At 40.0% G+C, this 20,268-nt stretch overlaps 3 protein-coding genes across 6 annotated transcripts; 1 reads left to right on the top strand and 2 right to left on the bottom strand.

Moving 5' to 3' along the window:
• Nucleotides 1–1,466: 1,466 nt before the first annotated feature.
• On the top strand, nucleotides 1,467–6,567 carry LOC105453847 (serine/threonine-protein kinase PAK 1). Of its 2 annotated transcripts, XM_011696094.1 has the most exons (11): nucleotides 1,767–1,845; nucleotides 1,958–2,072; nucleotides 2,999–3,194; nucleotides 3,607–3,618; nucleotides 4,400–4,568; nucleotides 4,663–4,789; nucleotides 4,868–4,985; nucleotides 5,091–5,389; nucleotides 5,469–5,964; nucleotides 6,045–6,263; nucleotides 6,359–6,567. In XM_011696094.1, exons 2-11 carry the CDS (start codon nucleotides 2,017–2,019, stop codon nucleotides 6,440–6,442), a joined length of 1,776 nt encoding a protein of 591 aa, XP_011694396.1. In that variant the 5' UTR covers nucleotides 1,767–1,845; nucleotides 1,958–2,016; the 3' UTR covers nucleotides 6,443–6,567. The 2 variants fall into 2 exon arrangements, with proteins under 2 accessions (XP_011694397.1, XP_011694396.1); XM_011696095.1 differs by lacking the exon at nucleotides 3,607–3,618 and having other exon boundaries at nucleotides 1,467–2,072.
• Nucleotides 6,568–10,723: 4,156 nt separating this feature from the next.
• Nucleotides 10,724–14,962, bottom strand: LOC105453846 (methionine-R-sulfoxide reductase B1). Of its 2 annotated transcripts, none has more exons than XM_011696092.1 (3): nucleotides 14,638–14,962; nucleotides 13,383–13,555; nucleotides 10,724–11,723 (listed from the first exon to the last, which is right to left on the bottom strand). In XM_011696092.1, the coding sequence occupies exons 1-3, from the start codon at nucleotides 14,721–14,723 to the stop codon at nucleotides 11,539–11,541; spliced, it is 444 nt and encodes a 147-aa protein (XP_011694394.1). In that variant the 5' UTR covers nucleotides 14,724–14,962; the 3' UTR covers nucleotides 10,724–11,538. The 2 variants fall into 2 exon arrangements, with proteins under 2 accessions (XP_011694394.1, XP_011694395.1); XM_011696093.1 differs by having other exon boundaries at nucleotides 10,724–11,687; nucleotides 14,638–14,960.
• Nucleotides 14,963–16,048: 1,086 nt separating this feature from the next.
• Nucleotides 16,049–19,988, bottom strand: LOC105453845 (tyrosine-protein kinase receptor torso-like). Of its 2 annotated transcripts, XM_011696089.1 has the most exons (10): nucleotides 19,682–19,987; nucleotides 19,439–19,554; nucleotides 18,254–18,299; nucleotides 18,028–18,173; nucleotides 17,509–17,635; nucleotides 17,229–17,336; nucleotides 17,061–17,137; nucleotides 16,774–16,939; nucleotides 16,487–16,650; nucleotides 16,049–16,392 (listed from the first exon to the last, which is right to left on the bottom strand). In XM_011696089.1, exons 2-10 carry the CDS (start codon nucleotides 19,538–19,540, stop codon nucleotides 16,249–16,251), a joined length of 1,080 nt encoding a protein of 359 aa, XP_011694391.1. In that variant the 5' UTR covers nucleotides 19,541–19,554; nucleotides 19,682–19,987; the 3' UTR covers nucleotides 16,049–16,248. The 2 variants fall into 2 exon arrangements, with proteins under 2 accessions (XP_011694391.1, XP_011694392.1); XM_011696090.1 differs by lacking the exons at nucleotides 16,774–16,939; nucleotides 17,061–17,137 and having other exon boundaries at nucleotides 19,682–19,988.
• Between the last annotated feature and the right edge of the window lie 280 nt (nucleotides 19,989–20,268).

Below are 20,268 nucleotides of genomic sequence, written 5' to 3'. Positions count from 1 at the left end.
TTAATAATATTTCATCGGTAACAATAGGTATTGTAAGCCTTAAGCCGTAAAAAATGGCAGTTGAATGTGAAGAGCGTAATCGATTACGAATTATTTACGATTGGTCAATTTCTTTCGATTTCTTAAGGCCTACTACACCTGTATGTATGCGTGATTTCAGGACTAATTTCATCGCGAGTTTTCATGTGGATCGAGTTTTAGGCTGCACTTTCGTGCACTCCCGTGGACAAAGTGCTGGCGACATGCGATGACGGAGGTAGCGACAAATGGCGGCGAATCGCGGAGAGCTTTTCAGAGTAATTCAGAGCTTTTTATCAATTTCATCGAGGAGAGCGCGCAGAACGAGAAATTGCGAGGCGAGGCAAAGATATCCGATCTGCTTCCGTTTTTTCATTCCGTTAACGTCGTCGAATCCGTTCCAATCCGTTCCTCGTTCGATAATGAGAATCGCGCGATTGCGATGAGGATGCGTCTCTACGTTGATTAATTGCGTGCCGTGTGCATGTCCCGTGAATACACACGCATGCGATACACACGCGATGTCGTTCGCCGGACGCACGCGAAGGGAGAGGTACGGCAAAAGGGAGCCGTAACGTTTTCTCTCTCCCCCCCCCCTGTCCTCCGAGTCAAATCGCGAGAAACCCCAAGCTTGACGTCGGGAGGAAGTAAACGAAGGAAAGGGAGGAAGTAAACGAAGGAAAGGGAGGAAAGTAGGGGAAAGAAACTGCGAAAGGACTGGAGTGAAAAAAATAATTATAAAAAAGAAGATAGAGGGATCACTGCAGGCGTGCGAGTTAAGCAGCGTTAGTCCGATTCTCGTTCTAAATTTAAAAAAAAAACATTTTTTTTAACATTTAGAATTATCCTGGAGAGAGATAACGGCATATTTCAGATCCGCCTGCACTCGTCACCGCGTGTCCTGCTCGCCGTCGTCGCGCCCTTTCGCTGTGTGTTACGCGGAGTACGGAAGCGAGGCCGCGATAGGACGATAGGAGTCGTCGTCGTCGTCGCCGTCGCCGCGATGCTCGCGGGAGCATAGCGGAGCAAGTGGCGACGGGGGACGGAGGGGGAGGAAGGAGAGCGAGAGAAAGGGCGCACGCGCGAGAGCGAGCGAGCGAGCGAGAGAGGAAGCTAGGTGGCCGGAGGAAAGTGAGAGAGAAGGAAGGAGAAAGCGAGCGCGAGGGAGAGGGAGGCGAAAAGATCCGCGGATGCGGCGGGGTGTCTGCACCCGTGCGTGAATCACGCTTCAGAAACGCTCTCACTCTCTCTCTCTTTCTCTCTCTTCGCTCGCCGTCCGTCGTCCTCGAGTGCGCCCCGTGCTCGCCGCGACATTGACCCGTGTGTGTGTGTCGTGTCGCCGCCGGACGCCACTACTGGACGGACCAGAGCAGAGCCAGCAGCAGCAGCACCAGGCAGCAGCAGCAGCAGCAGCAGCGGCGGCGGCGGCAGCAGCAGCAGCCACTCTGATTGAGCGCGAGGGAGAACGGCGGGCCAGTCAGTCAGCTATCCAGACCAACGGCGTCGTCTCTCGGAGCGCCGATCGAGGAGAGCGACACCCACGAGGCGGCCGCCGCGAGCATTCGCACCGATCCTCGGCTCCGAATGCTCCGATCGCCATGACTCGTCCCGTGCGGGTTCCGCAGCCGGTACCCGGTGTTCTGTGATGAAGGGTGCCCTCGCGGCGCGGTGAGGGGACCTCCACCTGCGACTCCTCTACCTGCCGGGTGTGCCTTCTGTGGGAAATCTCGCGTAGCTGCTACCGCGACTTGGGCAGCGACGTCGTCGTCGTCGTCGTCGTCATCGTCGTCGACGACGGGCCGAAGAGGAGACCCCTTCAACGAGAAGGTATCCGCGGTGCCGGAAAGTGAAAGTCGCGAGGGAAACGAGGCACGATTGCATACGAGTATATATATATAGACGTGCACACGCGTTAACGAAAACGCGGGTTCGATTAAAGGCATAGAGACGCAGCAACGGAGGATAGACTGGCAACAAAGGACCAGAAGCGGATACAACATGTCAGATGAGGAAGACAAACCCCCCGCACCCCCTGTTCGATTGACGTCTAACAGGTACGTGTTGTTATCTGTCCAGTGTGATCTGACATCGCTGATTGATCTGTCAAGAGAGAGAATCGGAGTGCCGCAGAGTACCGATCTGAGCTATAATTTCTGCAGGAATTAAATATTATTGAATTTACTTACATATTTATAGATTTATAGAATTCATGTTTTACAATTACAGTAAAATAGCATTCGATTTCATAACGTAGTTTATATGTCAAAATTATTGCATTTAATATTTTATAACGTTTGTCATGTAAGAATGTCACACATAATTGGAACAGTAATAACTTTCGTCAGTACATAATTGAGTGGTTGAGTAATAATACAAATTGCCATAATTTTCTGCTGTATACATAAAAGTCTGTATTCTCCAAAAATAGAGAGGCATTAAGCTATGGGCTGCTAAAAATAATACCTCTCAGTGGCTTTCTGTTGTGGGAGACCATCATTAAAGATGTCTAGACGTAATCCTGGCGTTGTCCCTAACAGATTTGAGTGACTGCTTGCTGTCAGGACATCTAAATATGTATCTGCATATAGTCAAATTTACGTGCACTTCGTGATGCTTATGACAGCGGAAGTATTCTTAGTCCTTATAATACTCATTTGTGTATTAAGATGTTATTTTTAATACAATGTTGAAAACTCATATATAATCTATAAGCATATCGCACTCTTACTTCAAAAGTGACACAACTCACAGAAGCATGATTTTTGAAATATGATCATGAATGAGTTAGATAAACATTATCCTGTCAATGAAGAGTCTGGGACTTAATTTTTTTTTTTTTAGTTGTGTCACTTTTGAAGCAAGGATATGATATGTAGTAATGGTCGATTTGCAAAGATTTGACAGAATAATAATATAACTGGATAATAATTACTTCACGACTGCCATTTTAATCTGCTAATAATACCATTTGCATTTTCAGGGGGGAATCAACGCCTAATCTACCGGTGGACATGCGTCCACTGCCTAAGGAGCCCGATTCCGATGAGCGCAAGAAGAAGACTCTGAAGAGCAAGATGAAGGTGAAGGAGAACAAGGACAAGCCCAACATCAGCTATCCCACGAACTTCGAGCACACCGTGCACGTCGGTTTCGATGCTGTGACCGGTGAATTCACGGTAGGTTCGCCCTGCCCCCTTCCCCCTTGACTCGCGATCTGCACAATCGCCTCTCTGACACCTATTATTCAAAGTGCACTCGCTTAATGCTTCGCTGTCGTATCACGGTGCGGATCATCTATGGGAGAGACGATGTGGAGGGAAAAGAAAACAAGATTTATATTACCGTAGATTATTATCGGCGTTACTTTCCGTATTATACAAATATACATTGTAATTGTTCTGCATTCTCTCGTGTGAATATATACGTGTCACATGGATCCTCCGTGCCTGATTCGAGATGAAATTACATGAGACACTGGTTTCACATATCGAACATTTCGAGAACGGTACTTTGGTAATTTGTCCGACGCTTCTTATACCTTATTATTTCCACATGATTAAACTAACGAGACACGTATTTCTTTCCAAGCTGCCACTGAAAGTAAGTAAATTAATATGAAATTAGTTTGCCTGTGTGCATTTTACACCACGTGATTTCGACACTTTCTTTCCGTTGCGGTTTTCACAAGATTTTAGACGTTTATTTCCCATATTATTATTGAGTACATCGAGTTTTTTTTTATTTTGTCGATATACCAAGTTGCTTTTGTAGATTGATATAAAGCTTTAGTCGACGTTGCATACAACAAAATATTCGTTTCTTTCTTACAGAATGATTTTCGACAGTGGATGGGAATTTACATAAACTTTGCAAATTCTGTTTACAAATTATTTTAACTTAAAGTTCCAAACACACTGTGCATGTATGTACATTCGGATAGTAATTTTAGAAAATTAAATAGTGACTTGATTAAATCTTTAAAATTTGAAATAGCCTTCTCACACACGTACACACATTAAAAGAGCTAATATCAAAGTTCAAAATACTCTAAGTTTCTTTTTATACAAAAAAGACATAAACTCGCAAGAGATTCTGAATTAATTTCTTATGTGATTAAATAAATGTAGATTTGATTGTGTCATGATTGAAAATTTTTTAGTACGTCGTTCTACAAACGACGTGACACAGAAATGTTTCTTGATCCTTGTTTTTGTACACACGATAGTTGCATGTACATACGAAAATCAAATCTAGGATTATTAGATACTTTAGATTTACATAAATTAGAGCGTTATACTAGTCAGACTCGAATTACTTATTATCTTTTTGTTTCGTGGTAAACATGATAATCGTCGTTTAACGGTACACGCTTGTTTCTTAGGGTATGCCGGAGGCGTGGGCGAGATTACTTATGTCCAGCAATATTAGCAAGCAGGAGCAGAAGAAGAACCCGCAAGCCGTACTGGACGTGCTGAATTGGTACGATAATAGCAGTAAGGAAGCAAAAGGCTCTAAGTACATGACCACAACTAAAATGGTTGGAGTTGTTGGTAAGCACTGACATTAGTTCGTTTAGAGAGAGAAATACTTTAATTTAAATAAAATTATCGCAATTAACGATCAATGCGACAATATTTTTTTCAGCTCCGATCGAGAGGGCGAGTAGTCCGCGAAGCATGGGAATGAGTATCAGCACGGGTATGGGAAACATTCGCGGCCAGGCGATGTCGCAGGCATCCGGCAGCTCTCACTCCCAGCATTCGTTAAGCAGGTGAGTCTTTTACACTTTTACGCGTTACCCCTGCCTCGCGATTGCCTAAATGTTTTCTGAGAAACGGCAACGTTACAGGGTGAGCAGCAGTAGCCCGAGCAGCACGCCGACGGACGCGTGTGCGACCAGCTCGGAGCAGGAGGACGAGCCGCCGCCTCCGCCGATCTCCGCCCGACCGGAACGCACGAAATCGATCGTAAGTTTCTCTCGCGCGCCTAAACGTGATTAAAGAAATGCTCGTTTGATTACTCCGCTATCCGTGACATTTTACCAACTATCGTTTTTCACTTTCACTGCACAGTACACAAAGCCCATAGAAGAGGAACCACCGCCACCCCTGACGACCACGCTGGGCTCGCCACAACGAAATGGCATGCAGCAGCAGCAGCAGCAGCAGCAACAGCACCAGTCGCAATTGGATAGAAATAAGAATCAAGCAACGCCGACGTCAACAACGACCGATCAGACGCGACCGGCGCAGGGTGATAAGGCCAGAAAGAAGAAGATGTCGGACGACGAGATATTGGAGAAGCTTAGAACGATCGTGAGCGTGGGAGATCCTAATAGGAAATACACGAAGATGGAAAAGATAGGACAAGGGTAAGATGGGCAACGGTCGATAAACGATTTTTTCACATAGAATATCTAAAAATCCGTGCTAATTAACGATCTTCCGCAGTGCCTCGGGGACGGTGTACACGGCAATAGAAACGTCCACTGGCATGGAGGTTGCAATAAAACAAATGAATCTGTCGCAGCAGCCAAAGAAAGAGCTTATAATAAACGAGATCCTGGTGATGCGGGAGAACAAGCATCCGAACGTTGTAAATTACTTGGACAGTTATTTAGTCGGCGAGGAACTGTGGGTGGTCATGGAGTATTTGCCAGGTGGCAGTTTAACGGACGTCGTGACTGAGACTTGCATGGACGAGGGTCAGATTGCCGCGGTGTGTAGGGAAGTGCTGCAGGCGCTCGAGTTCCTTCACTGCAATCAGGTTATACATAGGGACATCAAGTCCGACAATATTCTGTTGGGTCTCGACGGCGGGGTGAAGTTGACGGACTTTGGCTTTTGCGCGCAAATCTCGCCGGAGCAGAGCAAACGGACGACGATGGTCGGCACGCCGTACTGGATGGCGCCGGAAGTGGTAACGCGAAAGCAATACGGACCTAAGGTAGATACGCATATCGACTGTTATTAAATAAAAATGATGAATACGTATTACATGATTAATTGTAACAACGTACCTCGCAGGTTGACATATGGTCGTTGGGAATAATGGCAATCGAGATGATCGAAGGGGAGCCGCCGTATTTGAACGAGAATCCGCTGAGAGCGTTGTACTTGATCGCGACGAACGGCAAGCCGGAGATCAAGGAGAAGGACAAGCTGTCGAGCATATTCCAAGACTTCCTGGACCAGTGTTTAGAAGTCGAGGTGGAGAAACGGTCCGCGGCTTCCGAGTTATTAAAGGTAAAGAGAATTATCGTTAATGCGTTCGCGTCATATACGCGCGTACTTCTCTCATTCGAATTAATTTAACCGGAAATGTTTAAATTGGATTGCAGCACCCTTTTCTGAAATTAGCCAGGCCACTGGCTTCGTTAACACCTTTGATAATGGCGGCGAAGGAAGCTGCCAAAGGTCATTAAGAGGCAGTGGCGCTTAGATGTAGATTCGTAAAAACGTGACTCCAAGAGTATGCGGCAAAAAAGAAGGAAATAATGAATCACCCTCCCAAAACGGAAACGGCACAATAATTCAATAATATATATATATATATTAAATAATGAATATAAACATATATATATATATATATATATATATATATATATGTATGCATACATATGTGTATATCGTATGTGAATATTATATTATATGCGACATGTCGTATGTACATATATACACATACGCATGCATATATCCATTACGTACGCATATAAATAATATAGTTAGATAGATAGATAGATAGATAGAACTTATTCTCGATACCGTGATGGAGTATCGAAAAAATGGTTGCAAAGTTTTAAAAAAAATGAAATGCTCGATTTCTCGCACGTCGCGAGCGCGAACACAAAGTTAAATCAGAAAGAGCTATGAGCAATCTGACGACAGAGACCTTGTTTTCCTCGATAAAGTCCACGGTTTACGATTGGGCGCAACGGACTCATACGAAGTCTTAACTTAGTTTTTTTTTTGAAGAAAATAGACGAGGGAAGAGAAAATGGAAAAACACATATGTGCTTTACCGTATCTTGCTGTTGCCTGTGACGTGCTCTTGCCGTAATTTCGGATGGACTGTTATCGAGGAAACACAAGTGATTGTCAGTTATTTTCTAAAAATATAAAAACTAGTATTACTAACTCTAAAAAAGGAGGAAGAAAATTCGAAGGATTGGAGTTAGCAAAAAAAAAACGCATATTATTTATAGCGAGAACCTTATTAGATAATACCACAAAGAAATGTGAACAAGTATGCATAGGACCTATTCTAATATATTATTATTGTTTAACGAGAAGATCGTAGAGGAGAGAGAGAGACAGAGAGAAAGGAGATTGGTCTTCGTGTCGGACTTGTATTTTTCGACGGAAGTTACGATGAAGCAAGAGCAATATGTTTTCAGTGTGTTTTCGTCTGATTAGTGCGACGATACATGTGTAAGCGGTGTAGCCTAATTTGTAATTTTTAAACTTTTTAAGAGTCGCAGAATTCTGATCGCTGAATATCCGATTCATTGTTGGCTCAGTTTTCTTGTACTGAGAAGAGGAACTGTTTTAGCAAATTTCTTGTTTACAAATATCGCGATTTTTTTTATGTTGACGTATTTCAATGTAAAGAAAATTGATTCACACGTGCTCTAGCCGATCGCGTAAGAAATGCATATCTCGTTTGAGGCCGCTAATTTAGAGCTTTACGACGAAGAGATGAGTACTTTCCCTCATTTGCGTATCATTAAAGAGAATTAAGAAAAGGGAGAGAGAGAGAGAGAGAGAGAGAGGAAAAAAGACACGTTAAGACATTGAACTTACTACCATGGTTTACTACTTAGTTAATAGGAACATGTCTCCGAGGACAACTCTTGTCCTCCGCATCACGTGTGTTCTTCGCTGTAAGTCCAACGTAACTGTCTTTAACGTGTCTTGCAAGAAGGGGGAGGGGGGAGAAAGGGAAGATCAATGATCAACTGTAAAACAAGGTTCAGACGTAGGAGCATTTTGACACTATAAAGTGCCTGTCTTGTCGTTTAGAGACGTGAAGAAAAAAAAAAGAAAACTCGCGCTAGATTTTCTTATGAACCACTGTATAACGATATTTCGTTTTAGCACTGTGAGAGTCTGCGAGGAGGAAGAAACAAAAATAATCGGACACGCGTATAACGGAGTTTAATTGATGGTTTTGTGTAGAACGAATTGTGGTTCCGTACGTATGGTTGTATTTGCATCGAACATTATTATCGAAATACGTCTTTCCTAATGTTGTATTATACGTCATCCGACTGTCATTGTGTCATCGGAAAGTGAATATATCGGAAGTATTTAGTTAACTTTAGGCGATATCATGACTTGTGTAGATTTTCGTATCTTGTTTTTCATTTTTATTTTATTTTTTTCATTTTCGTACGTCGTATCCATTATTCGACCAGAACATCCACGGCGCGAAACTAAAAGTAAAAGGAAAAATAAAAATATGAAAAGAGTGATAATTCTTCGATCAAAGTGAAAGATAGAAAAAACAAGCTAATACAAGCCAATTAGCAGAATATATAAATTTTATTATAACGTCAATAGAAATCATAAAACAGTTTGACTTAAGTTATCTTCGGCCACGAAATAATTGCAAATTGGCTTTTCTCCACTGAAGTATCATGATTATTTAGTTAGTCATGTACTTGGAATTTGTTTTCGATTTTTATTTTTCATCACGATAAAAAATTTGTTCCGTGCGTTCCAAGATCTGTGCACAGGCTATGTATTAGGCTGCGCTTTCTATCTTAAATGTAAGAATTCAGGATGTTAAAACTGTGAGAGAAAAAGAGAGAGCTGTTCGCGAATGGCAGGAAAAAGAGATACGTCGAGATCGCGAAAAAGAAACATCTAGACGAATATTCGCGTTTTATTCCGGATAAATAATAATTTCGACGTTATTCTCTTTCTCCTTCTTCCGAGAGTTCGCGAGACGCACGCACCCCCGACTTCCACTTTTCGCGCGGTGGATGACTGAGCTCGGTCGATGAGGATTTTTCGTTATACATATATGTATAGGACTCATATATAAATTAATATTAACTCAAACCTTGTGAGAATATAAATATGATAGTTATAAATCGAGAAATTAACGATACACACTTATATTGCGTGCGAAACAAGAAGAAGAAGAAAAGAAGAAGGGAACCCGTATATTATTTGATAACGAGAAATCGTATGATAAGGCATATATTCAATATCCGACGAGTTTTTATTGTTTTCTTCTCCTTTTTTTTTGTGTAGCATCATCTTTTGAAAGAAGCCTGATTAGATTTTTATAATGTCTGACTGTGTGTACTTTGATCGAGTTAGGGGAGGGAGAAGCAGCTCAGTTCGTATTCGACGCTTACGACCGAATTTAGGAGGCTGGTATACCGGAGAGAACTTAATGCGACGTATCTTTAAAAGAATCAGGGACTATGAAATAGAGTATACCAATTATTAAATTCGTGCCCCCTTCCAGTATTCCGCGGATCGTGCATTGCGAACATTGCTCGGCATTAATCTCCGCTTCGGCGCGTCCGTCTCTTAAAAGTCGGTCGGACCGTGACAATTTAAGAGACAAAGTAACGTGCGCACGTCTTAGTATTAACAAAAGAAAGGTATGAGTGTGTTAAGAAAAAAAACAAACAAAAAGATAATGGTGCGATCCAGGGTTAAAGTTGACGATCAGAAACACTAAAAAAAAAGACGCGGGGTCCTGCATTTTCACAAATATCTCGGAGCGGATAGAGAGCCACGTCTCTTTCGTTTACTGTTACTCGCGGCAGTTATTTTAACAGCTATTACTGGTACAGCTATTAGCAGCTATTAATGTCTAATTTTTTTTTTATTTGTGCGCGCGCGCGAGATGCAAAACTGCCCGCACGAGAGAAATTATTATTCCGGACGCACAATTGAAAGCGCATTTTAGCATGTAGACACGGTATGAGCTGATAACGGTACTCGGATGACCCTTCTATCGCGCGTGAACAAAAGTACAAAAATTGTACCAGACATGCCTTATCGTAATAATAATAAGTGATGCACCACGAAAGTACTCGTTATTTTTTGACATTGACGAATCGCAAAACGTATAGAAAATGTACGAAAAGTTGAGACAAAAAAAAAACATACGGGCAGGCGAAATCTTTTAACGTTAACGCGAAAAAAAATGCGGGCAACTTTGCATCCGTTTTGCGCATCCGTATATTTCGATACGATCGTTCCAATTGCATTTAATTATCCGCTATACGTGCGCCGTGTGTATTTTATCATTTTTTTTAGGTTCTTAAAAATAGGTTCCTAATACGCGAATCATGTTAAATGTGTGGTATGCATGTTTTTATTGCTGTTTACGATAGCATTTTACGATGTTTTTGAAAATGCTTTGTGATCTCCGAGCGAAAGGAAGAAAAGTAGGCCTATAGTAATAAAGTCGCTATTTTACTGCAGAGATTAAAAAAAGGGGAAATCTTCGATTTCGAGCCCTCCTCTCGACGTAGGGGCAGGCTCATCCGACTTTAACTTTTGTAAGAAAAAAAAGGAGCATTTATCGCTATATCGGAAGCCATTCGACAGAAATCTGGTCTCTCAGGAAGAAATGTAATACGTGAAATTTTTACGACGATGAAAATTTCAAAGGCGAGGGAATGCAAAAAAAAAATACAGAAAAGGATTAATGAATTGTAAAAAAATAACGCCTAGAATTTTGCGTATATATTGTATTATAACACCTTTCAGTTTGTTTTGAAACGTTACAATATAAGGAAACATTTTATAACAAACACGTTCTCTTCTTCATACAAAACGCCCTACCCTGTCTTGAGGTAAGAGGAACGAGAATTGACGGCTATCGCATTTTATTATATTAAATTAGAATAGGTGATATTTACACATTATGGCGATTTATTGGAAAAATAACATCTCTCGGTTAGACAATCTCTATCACCTGTTCAGTATCACGCTTTCTCATGCGGCGTACATATACATTCCGCGTGGGTGTTACACTTTGTTAAACTCTGATACGGATATGTACATTTGTGTAATGTCGAAAGAGTAGACGGTATTACAATGAGATTCAAGAGAACTGATAGCATGGAGTTAGCTTCTCGTCGCAAGTGAAAAGTCGGTCGGAAACGCTCTATATTCACGTCAACAGTACGGTTTCTTAACTTGCGAACTCGAAGCTTCGACGTACAAAGGAGTATTTGCGAATACATTACGAAGGATAAATGTACAATTAAACGTTACAATCAATCGAATGCATTAAATGACGTAGAAACGTTAGTTTTAATTAGCACATTGTCAGAAGTGATAAAACGTTATTTTAAATATTTTCTATAAAACTCACATTTACAAACAGCCTATTTGGTATCTTGACGAGAATTACTTTATTTCTTTTTTACACAACACAAAATAAATAAAGACGGTGGTGTTTCAATATTTATAGCACGAGGGTGTTACAACTCTCGGTATATAAATATTAGACAGAATGCAATGAGCGCGCGCGCGCAAGCTGGTTTTACGTAGACTTCTCCTCTCCCGCCGAATGGAAGCTTATGGAGGCGGAATTGATGCAGAACCGCTTCCTCGTAGGCTTCGGCCCGTCGTTGAACACGTGGCCCAGGTGCGCGTCGCACTTGGAACAGGTCACCTCGGTCCGCACCATATCTGGGTTTGCGATCAGCAGTAGTAGATTGCCGCCGACTATAGTTGGCGTCGTTTAATTCGACGCGACGACGCGCGATTTTCGGCGGTGTTGTTTTTTTTTTTTTTTCAGTGATGAGAGTGAAGAGTGGTTTTTTTCAGTGGTGGTAGTAGCCAGGGGATCAAGGAGGGCGAGAGGAGAAAGAACAATAGAGTGTGATTAGACGCAGACCGACACCCTTTTCACGCGAGATATATGATTTTCAAGAAGTAACAGAAGCGATCTAAAAGAAAATCTCAGGATTGAGGAGAAAATCGAACTAAAGATTGATCGACCGTGAGAAGAGACAGCTAACATTCATATATGATACTAAAAGAAATAACGATGGAGAAGTGCGTACATTTATGAAGCGGTTTTGTTCAATATATACATTTTTGTCATCTGACTGTACATCTGACTTTTGTCCGTTAATCATTATATTATACGCTTCCAATTCAATTGTACGCTTACTCGGCAATATTGAAAGTTACGCAATCATATTATGTTCTATACGTTGCATTTGTAACTAACATATTTTTTTAAATTTAGAATTAATTTATAAATAATATAAATAATATAATTTGTAATCAATAAATTTATAGGTTTTTTTTAAATTGAAAATTTATATCGCATATTCATCTTTATCAAGTGTTTACTTATGTCATAGAAATATTCTAAGTTTAGCTGTGAGTATTGAAACACACTTGCAAATGATTAAATATTATCTCAACCGGCGTAATTATAATAGCAATGTAAAAGCGAAGGAACTTTATTTGCATCGAAGAGATACGCTTGTAAAAAGTGATATCTATATGCATTAAGGATATGCGACTAAAGAGAAGGCATTACTCTTAGCCAAAACTACAAGAATGAATGTTACGTTTCTCGAGCAATTATCAATAACTTTACGCTCATGAACGCAGCACTAAACACGTCGCAGACACTTTTTCTCTATCCTATTGGTCATATTTCCAATGTTTCACAATGTACGGCTAGCGTATTAGTTTAATACAAAAAAAAAGTGATGTAAGTCTAACACAATCACACTCTAAGCAAGTGCATGCGGGAACCGAGGAGAACAGGAACTTTCATCTAATATACACATTATATTTACAATAGAAAAAAAAATTACAAACGGATATTATACAGGTCCTGTCTTTTCTTATAAGAGAAAATTTCTTTTAAATAGATATGTATACAAGAAAATTTCTATACATTCGTAAATGAGGCGCAAGGAACGAGAGTGAAAATGTAATTATGATCTTTGCTACGAAATCGTAATAATTTCATGGAAAATTGAATCTTGTGAGAAATTGAAATATATATAATATAATGAGACTTGTATACTTTGGATATAGGTGCAGAGAAAGTGAAGAGTGAAATGTGACCAGGATAGGTTCAGTAAAATGTTATGCAAGTGTATACGATTATGATACATGTTGCGATTACGGTGTTGTAAATATAGTAAGCAGGTACAACGGTTTCGAAACGGAGAGACTTATTTACGAGAGATACAGTTACATCTAACAAGCCCTATATAGTTTTCAAGTGTACCCGCGCACTATTGTGCAACACGTGGTTTAGCGTTAAGACAATGAGGTGTGAATGGCATTCTAACTAAAGAACGCGAGCATATAATTGCATTAAGAGATAACGCTAAAACGACGGCGATCGCTTACCGTGAGAGGTGTCTTTGGTCAATTTAACGCGGCCCTGATCTAGAACCTCGTTGAACGCCGGCCAGCCGCATCCGCTGTCGTACTTCGTGTCCGAGGAGAACAGTTCCTGATCGCACACGACGCAGGTGTACGTCCCCCTCTCGTAGAACTTGTTGTAGCAACCGGTAAACGGCCTGCGACCAAATAAAGCGTCGTATAGGAATTAGTCAGGGGATGGTGAATCGGCGACGATGTCAGGGGAGGGTGGAAAAGCGGGAGGGGCGGCGCAAACCGCCGTGACATACATATACAGCTTATTTTTAAACCTGTTGGCCGTGAGATCGTTTCACGCGGGCATACAAAGCCGCTCTTGAAAGAGTTATTTCGGTGTTCCGTTCATCCGCGATTGGACTCCGCTCAAAACGCGCGCGGGAACGTTGTGACTTGGCGTTTTCACCTTTAATTCAATTCGTGACACGGTCGCGGCGAATTATGTCACGGTTGCGATCTCACGACTGCGAAAACTGCGCCACGTGAGAGACAAACAATATACATGTATTATCTTAGTTAACGTCAAGCTATTAATTTTCACACGCGTGAAATTCTACCGCAGACGAACGTGTGTACCGATACGTGTATACATGTTGGTATTATTTTGATGTATTTCATCAGCAAAAGCTTCAGAGTTCGGCTTGCTCGGGAATCGCAAGCGGAGCGGGCCTGCGTAAATATGGAGCAGACGACGAAATAACATCCATCTGTGTCATCAATATAATTAGCATAATTCGACCGTGCCCGTCGTCGTTATCGCCGTTGCGCAACTCCACGTTGCGCGCTTTGATCGTCTATTACAGAATCAGCTGACGTCGCGCGCGGGGCAAGACCGAGGCGCAATAGACGGGAAGCAGGTCGCGGTTATAAGCGGAAGAGTAGGGCTCCGTTTCGAGCGGACTGGTGCGCGAGGGATCTCCTCCGAGGAGTGGGCATCGTCGAGGAAATACACCGTTTCCGGAAAATACTCTGCTCCTTGTAACGACCTACAACCATGGCCTAGCCGCAATCGAGAACTAGTGCGAGGTCGCTCGAATTAACTTCCTGCTGACCGCGAAAAAATAGACCGTCCGACACCATCTCGTCGACGTTACCGTCGTTGTCGCATCGTCAACGTCGCCGTGAGCGAGCACGTGGGGGAGGAGCGTTATCGAGGACGTACGCCGGTGTGTCAGTCACGACTCGAGTTTCGCACGTGCGTCTCTCTCCGTGCGATGGCCCTCACCTCTCCGTGCCTTTTTCCTGCGTCACATGCCACTGCAGCGGCGTCAGCCGCTTCCGCGCCTCCTCCTTGTCGACCGCCGTCGTCATCCTCCTCCGGATCACGCCAAGCGTGTGTCGCAGAATCTTGGTAGGCCCGGGGTCCGGCCCGGGATTCACGCAGGGGGAATGCGATGTGAACTTCACGCGCGACGATTCTACGCGCTTCTGTTCTGGGCCGCGTTGACTGCAGGTCACTGGAGTCGTCCCCCGGTCTCTCGTCAGCGCACGAACCGCACTTATCGGCCAACTTCGCCGCACTGAACCGGACTGAACCGCGCCGCGCTCTCCGAGTCGCGACGCGACGCCGCCGCCGCCAGGCACCGCGCGGTCGAATTTGATTTGCCGCTCCAGTCACGTTCCAGGGATGAATAAAATGATCTCGTACGAAGAACCCGTGCGAAGACTCCTGCGTGTACGATGATGAAAATGATGCTGTAATATTTCAAGACTGTATTTATAATAGAATCTTAAATATAAGATCACGACGATGCGCGACAATAAAATCACGGCGATTAATTTAACCGAATCAATAATTCAATTAATTCAATAGAGTCGCATAAAGCAACATTTTTAGCTATATAATTCGCAGCCCTAATCATTAATCTTCTTTTCAACAATCTTCTTAACAACAAAAAATTAATTTTACTCATGGGCGAATTTATTTTTTTGCACGCATCTCGCTGTACCGTCGTGAACTTTTTAAAAAGCACACGATGCGATTTTTTTCGGTGTTAGATCGCATTGCGATTTAATAAATCACTTATAGAAATTTTGCATTCGTCAAATCCGGCGCGTTACCTCAGGCTCTACAGTCACCGATCATCGATCACGTTTCAAGTATTTCCATATATCCATCGAATTTGATAGTTAAACGTTAAAGGTTTATCTGCGGTTAGTATAATGTAAAATATAAAAAATTTGATCATTTGTACATTTGATTGTTTAGATGTTTCATATTAAGCAGAGACAAGCCTTAAGTGGTCATAAATCTAGAAACCCATAAACTCATATATACAGTATCGGAACAATGTTCAGGATTACTCAAAGGATGTCGTTTTTTATGGAGCATAGCCAAGTAAATAACGTACACTATATTTAATAACTGATTAAGATTTATTATTCTTTTTCATAATATAAGTAGTGTACTGTTAAATCTATAGTGCCAAATTTGACTCTATTTAAATCGCAACTGCTCCTACTTAATATACATATATATATAGTTATTTTTAACTCAAACAATAGTTATTTTTTATATAAAACAATGGAATTTAATCTAAATTTAGGTTAAATTTGAACCGTTTTAAATTATTTAACTTTATTGTTTTAGTTAAAAATAACTATTTATTAAATAGGAGCAGTGGCGACTTAAATAAAGTTAAATTTGACACTACAAATTTAATAGTGTGTAATTTAATTCTCTGTTATAAAATTATATATTGTACATGTTAAATTTGGAATCATTTAGATTGATGTATTGTGAAAGTATAAAATGATCATCGCTCATATTATCTTTATGCCAAAGGTCGAGCTTCGTCTAGATATACACATGTCGTTGACATGCCTAATGTAGTGGTTAAAATGTATACATTTTTGGTATTTCATCGATAATTCTGGATACACTCGATTGTAAACTTACACCGCCCCTTGATTTTGCTACAATAGTGATCTCATATGACTTTATATTCTGGATGTTTAAGAAGAGAGCTTCGACTGCATCCTATAAAAAAAAAAAAAAAAAAACAACAAAAATGTCTAACTTACAGTTTTTTGTTATAATTAAAAAAAAATCATCACTCTGTGATAATACTAACTCCGGGTACAACTAGTAAATGCGGTTTAACTACAGAGGCCTTAAACTGTAACGTGTAATTGTCCGGTTGTAGAATGGGTTTATTCCATTTAACTGCAATGTCATGAGATATTTCACTTCGCTTTAGAATGCTCTTCGTCCGGAAACCTGTTACCTTTTCAGGTGCTAGGATAAGAATCGAGAGATATTTATTATACTTAAATCAATTGACTTTGACGAAGAAAAAACTCATACTCGATAAAATTCAAAATGAATTTATTCTTCTTTGAGATTATTTTAATGATTTACCGCAGATTCTTAAAGAGTGATAAATTTCTAGGCACGATGATGGTGTGAAAAAAATAAACGTCGGTGGGTCACTGACTTTAGCATAGTTATGATTAAACGATTGAATATATACAACATAACTCTGATTGTAGTCTAAATTTCTGAGAGGAAAGCGGAAATCTGAAGACTGATAAAATACATATAAATATAATAACTGAATGATAGTATAGCTGAATAATATATTGATAACTTGATAAAATTAATTAATAAATTTATGCTACCGTACATTCTTTCTCCTTTTCTCTTACCTTAAATATTAAATAAAATTTTGATAATAAAGGCCCCCCAACTGCCGAAAAAATTATCTGATAATGACAATTCTGATCTAAAAAATATAATGATCCAATACTGTATATGTATAATGACACAACTAGAAATTTTTAAAATATGTTCCGTATTATGTGTGCGTGAATTACCCTGAGCAGGTTGAAACATAATTTCCGCTTGTAGTTTGTTTACATCGTTAATTTGCTTTTCAAATTTTGCAACTGAAATGTGTTTAATCGCTTTTGGTTGGTAATCAACTGCAAATATTAGATAATCTTAATTGATTCTTGAAGAGGAAATTGTAAGACAAGTTTATTAATATCTCGAATATACAGCATCTATTATACATATGCAATTGAATTACGAGACAATGTAAAAGATTTGTTGTGCCCATTGTGTGTTAAAAAATTTCGATTCGGAGATTAATACCTGCGTAAGTTAAGAACCAATTTGATATTTCAGGTGATGTAAAGCCTGTCTGTGTTAACATATATAAACGAAAACGATAAACTGTGTCTGCCTTCAAGTATTTAAACATCGTAAATTCGCCATCGCTCTACAAAAGAAATCTATCTTGTAAAGAAAAGCAAAAGCACATAAACGCTTCGTAATCGAAAAGACTTGATCGTACAAATTTCTCTATAGACTGACAACAATAACGTGAATCAAGTTCTCTTTGAATAACATTTCTTTGATTTTTGCGTGAAAAGTGCGAACGTAAACGTGAATAAAACGAATTAATACAAACGCCATTGCATCGGTTGTCTTACTCGAGCTCTTTCGAGTTAGATTTGATATATTTGACATTTCTAATTTAAAAAATCATTGCACATTTTCGACTTTTTTTGGCCTTCCTTTTGGCCATATTGAGTAAAGCTTGTAAAGTTTAAATTGCAATCAAGGGTATCTAACGGCCTGACGAATTGATTAAAAGTAGAAAGCACTTACCACTGTGGCTTTACTCCAAGTGTGATCGGGTATGCTCTGTAATTCTATAACATAACTTGCAGGATTGTATTTAATTACTAGCGAATGCGTTCCTCTGCAATGTAAAGTGACATTCGCATCAGCTTCCCTTTCTACTGTCTGATCAACTATAATAAGAAACAATTTTAATATACAATAGTATCCAAACGAAATTGATTTACAATCTTGTACAGTTTTAATTACTTACGCTCGAACTGGCCCGTGGGTTGCGTACAATCCTCAAGGCACCAATCCTGTGAAACACGTACGAAAAATTAATAAAGCATCTTGTAAATAGTTGGAAATAATTATACACGATAAGCAGCGACGTAACAATTTGAGATTTTTTTCAGTACTAGAAAATATTTAGTCAAAATCAGACTGCATGAATATTTTACGTATGTATATACGAGAAGAAACGCGCGCCTGATACGCGTGTAAAAATAACGTCGTTCAAATGATTTCTCGCGTTAATGTCACAATGATAACTTCGACTTGTATCGTAACAATTTCTATTACCAACCACTAATTTCTATAATCAATTAAATAACATTTATCGCTAAAATGTAGAAAAGAAACCCGTTGGAGGATGTCCGTTAAAAGTTTTCGTAATTAATTTAGTTCGCAAGCATGACGTTTTTCATAAGTGTAAAGAAAATTGTGAAAAAAGTGATAAAACAACTATTTACAACAACACGATGCATTGTGCAGTTTAGCGTCTATCGCTTTACTCTTCTCTTTTGATATAACTAACTGTAAGTATATATTTCTGATCTATTTTAATTTAAACTTAAAGTTAAGTTTAATGAGAATTTTTGAAAATATTAAGCACAAATCGCTATTTATTTGAATACATCGAAATTGTTGCAACTTTTAAAGTCGCGCGCGCGTTAAAAGAAATTCCCCTTTCCCTTTTAAAGAAATGATTTAAATGTTCGTAAAAATGGATAGGTATCGTGATCGAGTATCGTTTTGCAGCCAAAATCGAGCACAATCGTGTATAACATTATTACATTTGTCGGTGACTTCTTTTTGTCCTTTCCTTTCCTTTATAAAAAAAAAACATATATATTCTACAAAGAAACAGAAGACATACAAGAACATCATTTAAAATTTAAGTACATATACATTTAAAAAATGAGTTTAAGAAATAGGATCTCTCAGTATTTCACTCATTTGATCCTGCTCACGAGTCTCCTGATTATAATTTTCACATTAGCATTTTTATCTTAATTGATACATATCATTGTAGCATACATTTTAACTTTTAGAGACAGATTACGACGTTAACACATGCAAATAAATTTATGGCGAATAATCGAGACATGCAATACATAGAATTACGTTTCGTATGGCATATATATTATATCGAATAAAGTTTCAATTAACTTACATCTTTATCTCTGCATGCTATCATACACTGACTGGTATTCAGAGCTTCTTGGAAACCAAATCCATGGACGGAAATTACACAATAAAATAAGAAAAACAGCATTTTGCCAACTTCGCCTAAAAACGTGCGCAGTTGTTACTTATTTAAAATTATATTGAGGATTTTTGTGATATGTATAAAGATGTGGAAAGGTGTCCTCTAACTCGACTTTCTTTTCAAACTTATATGTATGTGTATACTTACTGTAGGTCTAGCTGTGACCCAAGGCTGCGACGGCCGCGTTCGGTTTGGCGCTTACAGATACTTCCAGCGCTTGTAAGCATCGTTTGTCCTTGTTTAACAATTGCTAAACAACAAGGGTGAAATGATGCTGCAAGAACGCCAAAGCGAGCGCAGTCCAAAAATCTCGCGAGAGCGAAAATACCACCACCTCTCCCTTGGTCACGCTCGAGCGAGACGGGGAGTAAACGAACAAGGATAGACGCTAGAGCTACGAATTCGAGCAAAACTTTAGAACTTAACCTTGTTTGTTTACTCCGGATATAAGACAAGGATGGAATGCCGCGATAGCCGTTGACAGCGTGCTCCCCGAACGCGCCGAATATCATTGAGCGTTCGGCAGATAAAGCAGATCAGCAAGTGTTTAGTGTGCTCTCCGCTAGATGGCAGTGAAATCAGTGAAATCAATCGTAACAAACAAGCACTGAGCGGCGTCACTGGCCCTCAATTATTGTACACTTGGAATAGGGTGAAAATTAAAAAAATGAGCAAATTCACTAGAATATTTTTAATTTTATTGGCCAATATTTAATGAATTTGCTCATTTTTCT

Source organism: Wasmannia auropunctata, unplaced genomic scaffold, assembly GCF_000956235.1.
Source record: "Wasmannia auropunctata unplaced genomic scaffold, wasmannia.A_1.0 LD335994.1, whole genome shotgun sequence".
In the NCBI taxonomy this organism is placed as follows: domain Eukaryota; kingdom Metazoa; phylum Arthropoda; class Insecta; order Hymenoptera; family Formicidae; genus Wasmannia; species Wasmannia auropunctata.
Note: the sequence above shows the minus strand (reverse complement) of the source record. Positions and strands in the feature narration are given on the sequence as shown.

Excerpts from the sequence above, each read along its gene's own strand:
- LOC105453847 (XM_011696094.1), top strand. The coding sequence starts at position 2,017 with ATGTCAGATGAGGAAGACAAACCCCCCGCACCCCCTGTTCGATTGACG. Across the intron at positions 4,790-4,867 it reads TCCCAGCATTCGTTAAGCAG|GGTGAGCAGCAGTAGCCCGA; the intron begins GTGAGTCTTTTA and ends GCAACGTTACAG. Across the intron at positions 4,986-5,090 it reads CGGAACGCACGAAATCGATC|TACACAAAGCCCATAGAAGA; the intron begins GTAAGTTTCTCT and ends TTCACTGCACAG.
- LOC105453846 (XM_011696092.1), bottom strand. The coding sequence starts at position 14,723 with ATGACGACGGCGGTCGACAAGGAGGAGGCGCGGAAGCGGCTGACGCCG. Across the intron at positions 13,556-14,637 it reads CAGGAAAAAGGCACGGAGAG|GCCGTTTACCGGTTGCTACA; the intron begins GTGAGGGCCATC and ends ATTTGGTCGCAG. Across the intron at positions 11,724-13,382 it reads GACCAAAGACACCTCTCACG|TCGGCGGCAATCTACTACTG; the intron begins GTAAGCGATCGC and ends CGCCAACTATAG.
- LOC105453845 (XM_011696089.1), bottom strand. The coding sequence starts at position 19,540 with ATGCTGTTTTTCTTATTTTATTGTGTAATTTCCGTCCATGGATTTGGT. Across the intron at positions 17,138-17,228 it reads TATGTTTCAACCTGCTCAGG|ATCAGAATTGTCATTATCAG; the intron begins GTAATTCACGCA and ends TATATTTTTTAG. Across the intron at positions 16,651-16,773 it reads TCACTCTTTAAGAATCTGCG|CACCTGAAAAGGTAACAGGT; the intron begins GTAAATCATTAA and ends TTCTTATCCTAG.